The sequence below is a fragment of the Triplophysa dalaica genome, chromosome 23, assembly GCF_015846415.1.
Source record: "Triplophysa dalaica isolate WHDGS20190420 chromosome 23, ASM1584641v1, whole genome shotgun sequence".
NCBI lineage: Eukaryota > Metazoa > Chordata > Actinopteri > Cypriniformes > Nemacheilidae > Triplophysa > Triplophysa dalaica.
The window spans coordinates 3,920,219-3,932,406 of record NC_079564.1 but is presented as its reverse complement, the minus strand read 5'-3'; the positions used below and the strand labels follow the sequence as shown (position 1 = coordinate 3,932,406).

At 35.8% G+C, this 12,188-nt stretch overlaps 1 protein-coding gene across 5 annotated transcripts in view; it reads left to right on the top strand.

The window, feature by feature from the left end:
* prkag2a (protein kinase, AMP-activated, gamma 2 non-catalytic subunit a) overlaps positions 1-12,188 on the top strand; it is a 40,399-nt gene that overhangs the window by 2,779 nt on the left and 25,432 nt on the right. For 4 of the 5 annotated variants that reach the window (XM_056739072.1, XM_056739074.1, XM_056739073.1 and 1 more), the window contains exons 2-3: positions 2,718-2,789; positions 4,628-4,901. In XM_056739072.1, coding sequence (XP_056595050.1) covers positions 2,718-2,789; positions 4,628-4,901 — 346 coding nt within the window. Of the gene's footprint in view, positions 1-2,257; positions 2,361-2,717; positions 2,790-4,627; positions 4,902-12,188 lie in introns of those variants that run through there. The other variant, XM_056739076.1, reaches the window with a different exon arrangement.

Here is a 12,188-nt window from a genome sequence, read left to right as displayed (position 1 = left end):
TGTGATTTTTCACTAACTCTCTAAATGAAATTGAGTGACAGATAGAAAATATAAATAAAAGTGAGGGTTTTATAAAGAAACATTCATTTTGTTTTGTAGCTGTCATTGTTTGAGGTCGTCCTTTGCTGTCTTATTATGTATTCGTTTTATTGATCTGATAATACATTATTATCATTTTAAACAATGCCTTTTGGTGATACTTGAGTCTGAATAGAAACATTATAGGGCGGTTTTCCGGACAAGGATTAGTTTAACCAGGACATGGCCGTAGTTAAATTAGGATAATTAAGTTGTTTTCAAAAAGATACTTTACAAAAACATTATTGTGTGCATCTTGAGACAAAACAATCGCAGTGATGTATTTTTAGAAATGTTAGTGCAAGTTGTTTTCGATGATGGCATCTCTCACATTTAAGTTAGTCTGAGACTAGGCTAAAGGCCCGGTTTTTACAGAGACGGCTTAGTTTAAGCCAGGAATATGCCTTAGTTGAATTAAGATATTTATTTCGCTTTTATAAAAATGCCGTAGAAGAATAGATTACTGGTGTGCATCTAGAGACAAAACAATGGCACTAAGATATTTTAAGATATTTTTTGGCAAGTTATATTCAGTTAAGACAGGTCAAACATTAATTTTAGTCTGGGACTAGCGGTAAACCTCATCTGTGAAACCTGTGTTTTATTTTTTTTATATTTCCTAGATGTGGGCAATTCGATGCAAATGTCAACCTTGATGAAATAATCAAGTTTTTATCAAAGGTTTTCATCAAAAAAATATATATTATCATATTCAAAATTTGGTGGTTAAAATTCCAAATTCCAAAAATAATAATAATATTGGTGTTTAAAGTTGTGTTCGTACAACATCCCGATTCCTGATGGTAAGCTTATTTTAATTTTAGCTGTCGGGTATGATTTTGCAGGACAGGATTTTTAAAGAAAGCCTACTTTGATAGTACGACCAAAAATAAAAGTTCTGTCATCATTTATTCACTCTCATGTCATTTCAAACCTGTATGACTTTATTTCTTTCGCCGAACACAAAAGGAGATGTTTTGAAAAATGTTGTTGACTGGACCCCATTCACTTGCATTGGTTTTGGTTTTACATTGGGTTCGGTGCTGTTCGGTTTCCAACTTTCTTCAAAATATCTTCTATTGAGTTCTGCGGAAGAAAGAAAGTCATGAAGGTTTAAAATTAAGGTTGAGTAAATGATGACAGGATTTTCATTTTTGGGGGAACTTTCACTTAAAGTCATCTGCAATTTTATGTTTAGTTCATAGATGTAGATAGAGAGGCAAAAAAGTGGATTGCACAATCTCACAAGAATTTGAAACTATTTTATGAGGTGCATGATTCGTAGCTCATTTGAACATTTTGCTATGATTTGCTTTTGTTCACCCATGACGGTTAGGTTTAGGGGAGGGGCTTCAGTATTGCTTTTTCCGAATAATCGTACATTTTTGTACGATTCACATCATATGAATTCATACAAATTAGCCACTCTTATAAAATAATTACGGATTGATGTTTAGGTTAATTCAGTGTGTAGTGGGAATCAGGTCATGGTGCACAAGTATTTTAAGCTGCATGATACAGAATCATATTTACCATGCACTGTATTCTGAACAATTGTGTCTTCTGTGTAGCTACAATAGAGGCTTGTGTAATGAAATGAAAGTTAATGCACTTTAAAGACTGTGGTTTATGTATGTGTGGGCCTCAGCTGTATCTTTAATGTCACAAGCTGCGTCAGATTTACAGATCATTGTAAAAAGATTTAGCTTACTGACAGAGTGAGTTTATATCTTTGTGTTTCCACAAATCCTGAGATTCTGTGTTTGGAAATAGGAGAAGAAAGGACGAGGATTTGAAGAATAACTTCTGTGCATTTTTTATTTTTTTTATTGCAGATAATGTCAAAATAAGAGTGGATATTGATTTTGAGATACTATAAACGTTCTTAGACAGACCACCATTTGTTCATAGGTTTGTTTTAAAGAGGCTCCAACATTTTTTTATAACTGGTAGGTTAAAATGACTTTATTAAGCACAGTCTTGTCGACTTTAGGGAATCATTCTTAGATCTCTTCACCTGGTCGACCGTAGGGTGTGATCCCTGATATAGTCTACGCTTTTACAGGTTACAGTACAAATTCACACGGGTCTGGAAAAAATGCAGGGCGGTCTCATGAGATCATGTTTCCATAAAACCAGTTCAATTCAAGTTTATTTATATAGCGCTTTTCACAATGTGCATTGCTCCAAAGAAGTTGAAATGACAAGACGTGCAGATGTTTTCCAAAGCTGCGTGATGGTGTTGGAGTCTGTCCGGAGAGACGTCCTGGAAACGCTGTGAGGTGAACATGGACCTTTCTCAGAATTGTATGGTATTGCTTGGTGAACATCTCAGCTTGTGTACAGGTCCGACTGAGCGTCCATCTGTCTGATCTGATGTGCTTCTATTAAACCATCTTGGCTCTTTGTGTTTTAGTTCTCAGCTTGTTATACTTATGTTAAATAGGTTTAGATTCAAGTTTGGGCTGTTTTACAGAAAGAACCGTGTGTCATTACAGCTTTGGGATTCTGGATGCTCTATAGTTTCAGCTCAAATTGAACTGTAATTAGCTTTCATGTTTTGGTGCAAATGAGAGAAGCCTCATCATGTAAGTGCTTCATTATAAGCTATATCATTATGTCGCTTTTTTGCCCAACAGGATTTGAGCTCCTTCTCAATGCCGTTCCTGGAAGGAGATGCCGAACTTTCAAACAAGGATGGCATGCGCAAGGTAACCCAGCTGAAAAAAATAATAATATTATGAACTAAAATGAATTAATGGTGTCAAACATAACAGGTTTTATTTTGTGTGTTTTTCATTTGTGGTATTATAGCTAAAAAATGCTTCGGTTTCAGAAGTATCACATTCTTTGATGGTGAGATTTATAATGGGCACCATAGTTTTTTTTCTATGATGTTTAACCTGTCTGTCTGTTAAAATCTCAATCATGCTTTAGTGTTTTGAGGCATTTTAACTATGTGAACTCAACAAATATATCACACATTGGATCGGATTGTGCTGTCATGGTGATGACATGACAGACAGCTCAGTGATTTGTATTGTACAGCTGTGTGTGGTCAGGTGGAAGAGTTGGGTGAAGTTTGAATGTCCAGTACGTGAAGAAAGTAATGCAGAATAATTCCATTTGTGTCTGTGATATTCAATGCAATACATGACCCAAGTGCTTATATTTTTCAATATACGAAAAGCTGCAATTTCTTTTCTCTGCTCCAATATATTGTAATATATTAGCAAAGTATTATTTTCAATTATATATTAATGATTTAATAGATTGACAGTTAATACTGGCTATAGGAAAACATTCGTTGGCGATCATGCATTTTAGATATCCGCATTGGCACAACTGAGTTGTTGTCAAGGTTAAACTCAGATAGAGACGATAACTGAATGACTTACGGTCGTCTTCTGAGCCGTTACATTTATCAACAGAAAAGTCCCAAGGGATTCTGGGAAATCAACATATCTTACGATCAATCAGCCTTCGAGGCCCAGCGAGTCAAGGACAGAGAGGAGATTTATCTGGAGAGCCGATATGTCAGGGTCGTGTTGTGTTCTCCCGGTTGTTGAATGTTAGATGGAGCCGAATCCCTTTTTTTGTGCCATAGTTGGTTTTGCATATTTAGTAGTTGGGGACGTTTGATGTTATGATCAGATATAATTCTTTCTGCATCACTGCCGAGGCAATGATCTTTTCCTCCAAGTATGTTGTTAACTCTTAATTAATGTTTGATTAACCCCCGGCAAGGTCAACACAGAATCGTTTGTGCGTAAGAACATTTGTGTGCAAATTAAATAGTGTTGTTTAAACTTTTGGTTCTGGAGCAGGGCCAAAATAAGGGCAGCGTTGATAAATTCGCAGCGTCAGTGTGTTTCTCTTAACTCGTGACCAGCAGTTCAGGAACGTGAAGAGCCAGTGAGCGTTTTTCCATCAACAGTAACACTTATGGGTTTCCATGACAACCAAGTGTCTGAGAGCAAAACGATTTGCTTTGTTTAGTGTGTATAAGGATGTTTTAGTCCCACTTTGTGGTATTCTGCTAAAATAAGAGCAAGGTAGTTATTCCGGTGTGTGTTTAGGTATAAAGCACAGTGAGGTATTGATGTCAGTGTGAGCCTCTCTGAATTGACAAAGGGCTCCTGACAAAACAAGGCCACCTTTTTTTGGCTGTCTCAACAGTTTTGTGTGCCTTTGTCTGTCTGTTTGCTGTGTGAAGTTCCCATGTGAATGAACTTTGGAAACATCAAGGTCTGTCCGGATGGTGTCTGAATGTTATGACGTCTCTTCAATCAGTATCACAACGTCTGTCCGTCAAACGTGCCCTTAGCGGTCAACACACATGCGAAGTGGGGAAATCTCGGGGATGATTTTTTAAGTACAATCGATATTTTTAAGAATATAGAAAATATTACTATTACTATATTTTATAATTCATAAGATATCTATATAATATGTACTGTTTTTAATAATGGATTTATGAAGTACAAATCTAGTTTAATTCAGTTGTTATATTAATATAGTTTATAGAGTATAAATGTTTACTCTTCAGGGAGAGCTCAGCTGTCGATCAGCCAGCCCAACCAAAAGCTTCTTCAGCCGGAGTCCTTTTAGCCGACCTTCTAGCCCCATGTCTGCCCCGGCCCGGACCAGAAACAGCCCCGGATCCCCTAAATCCATCTTCCCCTACCCTTCCAACCACGACGCCTCTCCCAAATGTACACATCGCCGCAGCTTCACCGGAATGTTCCGTTCATCATCCAAGGACTCCACGAATCCCTCCACCTCTCCTGTCAGTATCAAACTCTTCTCGCGCACCAGGAAAGGTAAGACATCATCCAGATACTTTTAAAGCCACACAAACTAGAACATTTATCTGATACATAATACCTCACGGTAACATTATTCAAATGCAGATAATCCACTTAATTAAAAATACATTGTAAAAAAGCATCAAAATATTCATCGGCATTGTGCAAAATGCTCTGAATTCCATTATCACATTAGAACCGAGTGAGTCAGACTGTAATATTCAGTATTCAGCGAAACCTTTTACAGTCTGGTTGTTTGGGTTCGGACCAGCTCGGGATGTGTAGTGATTTGAATAAGTGTGCTGTGTGCTGATTTAATGTCCGCGTGGGTGTTTTTTCATGTCTCATTTAATGTTTAGAACCTGACAGGAGGAACAGAAGCGTATAAGGACATTTCTAGGGCATAGTAAAATATATTTGATGAGTTGTTATTAGGTTGTTCTGCTCTGAGCTACAGTAGTGTGACGGTCTCATATTCAAGTTTGTTTAAATATTTTAATGTAAAGCACTTTCTCTTGATCCATCCAAATATCTATTATACAATTGTCTGTTAAAATACTAGATTCTGATTGGCTGGCATATATGCATTAAGTAAGGGATAACCCATGGCTAGCTGTGCATTAAAGGGTTTTAATGCATGGCTAGCTGTGGATTATCTCTTGGATATCTGATTTACAGTATACAATTTATTGCATACTGTATTGCATTTACAGTATACAATTTTATAACATTTTCTGAAATCAAGTGTGCAAAATATGAGATATGTGTCAAAACATTTAATCATAATATAAGAGTTAAAACAAGTCCTGAACAAATACACTTTTACAACGATGCATGAGTATTTTCCTTGTGGCTTCTGACTTAAAGGAACAGTTCACCCAAACATAAAAATTCGGTCATCATTTACTCACCCTCTAGTTGTTCCAATCTGTATAGATGTCTTTGTTCTGATGAACACAGATAAAGATATTTCGAAGAATGCTTGATACCAAACAGTTCTTGGCCAACATTGACTACCATAGTAGGAAAAATGACAATGGAAGTCAAACGTGCCGCAGAACTGTTTGCTTTCTTACATTCCTCAAAATGTCTTCTTTTGTGTTCCACACAACAAAGACATTTATGCACATTTGGAACAAATTGAGGGTGAAATTAAGATATTTTTTTTTCTTTGTTGAACTGTTCCCTCGTGTTGTTTTAAATCTGTATAAATGTCTGTGTTCTGTTGAACCCAAAATAAGAAAACCAAACAATTCCGAGGCACTATTGACTACTTTAGTAGTTTTGTTTCCTTCTATGGAAGTCAACTGTTCCCCAGAACTATTCGGTCACAAAAATTGTTCCAGATGTTTTTTTCTGTTTCAGTCGAACAATAAAATGTATAGGTTTGAAACAACTTGATACTGAGTAAATAAAGACTTTTGGGTGAACTATTCCTTTAACTGTGACAATTACACATTTGTCAAGCTAAAATGGCATTCTGAGACCAACAGTTGTTTATTTTAGTCCAGTACCATCCAGTAAGGGCAACGCTGGTTCCCTTGACCGAAAGCCTATGCATTTTTCACATAGACTTTTGTAAAATCGCAAAGAGTAAGCTCTGTGATAAACAAAAGTTTATGATCACGTTTTATATATAAAGATAATCTTTACAAATTAACACAACATTTGTTACTTTTGAAGGCAAAATACATTCAGCAGAAGTATAAAGCTAACACGATGCTATCAACAGACTACTCTTAAGATCGCACGATATCAATGTCACCAGCACCAAGCCTATGACAACTCTTTCAAACTTTATTAAAAATGTGATCCCTGGTAACTTAAGTGATTACTCCGTTAATGAATCGGCATCTACTTTTTTAGAGATTTGTGCTCATGTTGAATTTTTTGTGAGCTTTATATGCGCGATGACATCTAACGTCCTGCAAAAGGAAGTAGTCGCTGTTAGCAATATGTTAGCAACTGCCGTTTTTAAAACACAATCGGTTTTAACAAAAAAATGTGTCTTCTCAGAGCCTTGGAGGCAACATTCAAATGACTGATTTTTCAAAGCGCACAAAATGAGCCTGGATTCGTCCAGTAAAATCGAAGTTGGTCGTCTTGATGTTTGCTGTTACCCTTGTTTAATCTCTTTGTTAAAGAAAATAACAATACGTTGAAAATCTCTCAGTGAAAGCTTAATCAATAATTATAAAATTAAAGCCTGACGTGGAAAATGGAAGCAAATGGAGTGGCCTGTAATTAGATGAGAGTGTTTGGTTACGTTTACGGGTGTGTAGGTGGAAGACGGGACTTTGACTGTCTGTGTGGTACCGCAGTACATTGGTGGGAAGCAATATTTAGGTCACGGGTCTGTGTCATCAATGACGTCTTTAAAATTTTTATCTTTAAAATGTTCTCTAATATGTAAGAGTTAATGCTAGCTCACTGCAAAATAGAATACTTTTGATAAATGATATAATGTATAATATAGTATTTGTGTGTTTTTATTAGCAAGTGACACCCAACCAACAAAAGTTCAAATATGAATGTAGAAATACGATTGTGTAAATAGTATGTGAAGTGTGTGGTTTTATGAGAGCGGGGGCGAGTACATGTAGGTGAACCACAGCTTCACAGTGCAAAAATATTCTTTATACACACACTAACATAACAGCGCTACAATAAACCATTAGTTTATCTAGCTGACAGACTCTCTCAGTCAACCACAATATTGATTTTTTAGTACCCAGTAAAGCCGGATGCATCTGTGATCAGAAAACAGCCCAGGAAGACTTTAAAACATAAATGACATTTCCAAAAAAATGTCAGATTTGGCTAATTTAGGAAGGATTGTGACACAACTGATTCCCATTATGTAGCTGAAAGAACCCAGGCGTGCTCTCTGGAGGTGTGTCTACATTTAGGCAGACTGTTTTCATTCAATTACACTCATGGATTGGTTGGAATTTTGTTTTGATGGATTCAGCAGTGACACATTCCTGGTCATTCATCTCATCTCAGAGATTAGAATGTTGTTTTCAATAAAAACAGATGAAAGCAAAAGAAGAACAATTGAATGAATACTATTCCCAACACGAACAAAACAAATTCACATCCCAAAATAATACCAGGTGTGAAGATATTTTATATTTATATTATGTCTGTTTCGAAAGAGAGGTGCAGACTAGACATTTGTTTTGCTTTCACATTGCACAAATAATCCGATTTTGGTTGCTATCATACAAATTCTAATAACAGAAATTAGACATTAACAACATAGGAAAAGGGCGTGATGAATTTTTCGATATCTCTTATGTGGTAATGATTTAATTACTTATGTTTATGATTCAGAAATAACAATGAGAAAATGGTTTAAGAACTGTTGCTGTGTCATCCTCATAACTCACCTGCTTGTTTGTGCCACAAACTAGTTCTTTGGTTTGTTGCCACCTACTGGTCTGAATTAAGATATGATCTTGATTTGTAAAAAACTACATTAAGGTTAAAATTATGATGTTTTTTGGAAACCTGATGCTTTAATAATAGAATAGCACAGCAAATTACAGTCAGAAGATGTTGTACATATAAGTAAACTTGTACATTTTGATGTAAAAACATGTGGCACACAAGTTAAATGCTGTATCTTTATATATCATAACTAAAAATCATTTCTGAATCATATGATCTGTGATTGGTTGCTTCGCATGTCCGTCAGACGGCCTCTTAGGCGGTCCTTGGATAATAAAAACTGCTGTTGAATACACTTTAAAAACTGTTGTGTTAAACACAACACAATCTGTGTCTAGTAAAGGACAACACATTTTGTGTTACACACTTTAACAACCTTGTGTTGGACCTTTTATTTATTTAACACAAAATGACTTAAAATGTGAGAATGAAAACTAAGTCATCATTTAGTCACCCTCGTGTCATTTCAAACCTGTATAACTTTCTTCTGCAGAACACAAAAGAATATGTTTTATAGAATGTTGGTAACCCAACAACAGTTTGCAATAGTCTTGTGTCCATACAATAGAAGTGAACGGGGACCGCCATTGCTCGGTTAACAACATTCATCAAAATATCTTTATTTGTGTTCTGCAACTACAGTATCTACCAGCAGGGGCTGACTTTGACATTTTAACTAGCCAAACCCCATCTTCCTCTTACGAGTTTTTTTTACAGCTTTACCTCCATCTATGGGTAGATTGAGGAAGTGCGTGTTATAATTGTGTTACTCTGCTTTGTACCGTTTAGCTTCCACTTTATATATACATGTTTCTTGACTGGCTACTAAATCTATTTTGACTTTCGAAGGTCTTGCTCTTGAGACATAGACACCCGATTTAAAGATTTTAACCTGTCTTTTAATATCTGCAGTGTGTTATTTTTTCATTTTCATTTTACTCTCTCAAGTTATCCATTTGTAAGCTAATAAAATATAGCAAACACTGGAGCACATTGAAATTCAGTGATGAGAAATTTACTTTAATCATTTCAGTCATTATTAATATTTTGGATTAAGGTATTTTAATTATGGCGATAGTTCACCCAAAAAATTGAATTCTCTCATCATTTACTCACCCTCTTGTCATTTTAAACCTGTATGACTTTCTTTCGTCTGTCTAGAGAACATAAAACAAGACACTCTGAAGAACCTGCAGCCATTTACTTGGGTTGGTTTTGTGTCCATATAATAGAAGTAAATGGGTTCCGGTGCTGTTCGGTCACTAACTTTCTTCAAAATATCTTCTTCTGTGTTCTCGGGAAGAAAGACATGACAAGAGAGTGAGTAAATTATTTTTGGGTGAACTATACCTTTAAATTGTACCTTGACAATATGTCTCTGTGTCTCTCTGAGACTGTTTGTTTTGCAGGAGTTACAATATTTTAATTGTCACTCCAGCTTACGTGCCGTTTTCAGCTTCCAAGCATTAAACCAAACATCTGGGTAATGTCTAGATAATGTTGGATATATGTCTGTCATCATGCCAGTGCATTCCTCTCTCTCATTCAGACCTTATCTGGGAATACCGTTCATTGCTTCTTCTGAGACTTTACAACCGCTGTGTACATGGTCATATATCCTTATTAGGGAAGAGCCTATACAGACTGGCTGCCAGAGCCATCAAAAAACATAGTTCACCTAAAAATGGAAACACACTCATCCTTTTCCTTCATGTTGTCCTAAAGTGACCTCATTTACACTTTTACATATTCAAACTTGGCATACTTAGAAGCATCGACATCACACCTGCTGCAATACACCATGGTTTGTTAAGTTTGAATATGCGTCCGTCCGTGTAAATGAGTCACATAAACACGGCCTTACACTCCCTCAGCTGTAAGTTTTACAAAGCAAAGCACATACTGTATGTTGGTTGGTATGTGCAGTGCTGAATTTTTCTGCCATCTCTGAGGCGGCCACTTCTTGTTTTCTAACTAGATAAGAAGCCAGCAGACAATATCTGGCTTTACTCCAGTAGTGCAAGGTGACCCACAGTAGCATACAGCCCCATTCTACAGTCTTGGCTTCATGCACACTTGCATGAAAGCCTTATAAAATCACACAGATAGAGGCGAATAACAAACTGCTGAGTTTATTACACCTCTATTTCAAAACATGTGCACTATATTACACTTAATGTACTTAAGGAACTCTATTTTCATGCAATCATTTTGTACCTAATATACAACAATTTGTTTTATCTCTGCTATTTTGAGATACCATGAAGTACAAAAAAATCTTTTTTAGTAAATGAATGTGTGAAAGTAAAGCACTAAGTACAGTATGGAAGTGAACTTAAATAAAGTGTAAATAATTCACTTTTTAACGGTTTATTGAGCTGTCTTTCTGTCAATGGTCTACATAGGCAGCTGTCTTGTAATAAAATATATTTTATTATACACTGTATGGTATTAATTATTACTTTATATATATACATAAATACATATATACTGTACATGTGTGTGTGCATGCATGTGTGTAAATAAAAATGTAATGTGTAATGTGTGACAAAAGTAATGTGTATAAATGAAAAAAATATTTATAGATGATATACATGCATTACTTTTATATATAGCTGTGATTAAATTATATATTATAATATAATAAAAATACATAAATAAAATAAAAGTGTAATAAAAATTAAATAAATTAAAACGTTTTAGAATAAATATCAATAGTCATTTATATATTGAAATTAATTTGATAAATGAGATGGTTTTATTCAGTTCATTTTTATACCAAGACTTTCAAAGTGCATTCTGTGTTTGCTTTATCCAGAAAAAATATATACAACGCTTTGGCCAAAACAAGATAATTGAGTTGTGTTTGCTTCCTTCATTTTCAAGCAAGTTTTGGATACGTTCTTATGATGCTTAAGTTGCTGTCCATGCAGTTGGCTAGATTTTGGAAAGGATCTTATGTGTGTGGTAGCTCACTTTATTTAAGGATTTATCTGTATTTGATAATAAAATAACATTTCTTGAAGTAGCTGAGAACTGTGATCCTTACTGCTTATATCCTGAACACCAGCATCTTATTCCTTACGCTGTCTTGTTGACCCTTCTTCTTTAAAGACGTCAGGAGCACTGTGGATTTCAGAGGGATTAACTGCTTCCCTCACACTTTTTGAGCTCAATGGAACACGTTTAGGAAAGTTTAGCGGCACCTGTAATGACAAGAAGCAGCAGGGTTTGTAAAATGAGTTTTGATTAATGAAAGCCCATCTAAGTCTGCTTACGTAAGATTCTGTTGTTTTGGCAGCGAGCCTGGTTGTGTGACTTTACCCACGATAAGATGATTAAATTGGTGCGCTGGGTGCTTTGAGAGAGAAAGGATTTGTTTATGATGGCACAGGAATCATGGGGTGTTTAGATGGGGACGGCAATTATCAGCCGGGACATGGAATCATTAGCCAAAGTGATTGTCGCTGGGATAGTTTTACCATCATGAATGGAACAAACCATCATGAGACATATATCAGATTTCATGAGGGTTAAAAGCATGAGAAGGATTTTCTCTGGTACAGAGCGAGAATTGTTGTTATTTTGGGGGTACGTTCTAAGTAAAAGTAAGTTTGCATTGCACTACAGGATCACAAGGCGAAACAGAAGAACAACACAAGTAGTGCCGATAAATAATAAAAGAAGAAGCTTAATGAAGCTTCATTCCTACAAGTGTTTGACAAAGTAGAGCCTCGCTGAGCCAGGTGACCCAATTCTGTCATCATTTTCACTTGTTCAAAGTCTGTGATTGTTCTTTTAAGGAACACAAAAGACGTTATTTTTAGATGTTTGTGGTTTGTGTCCGTA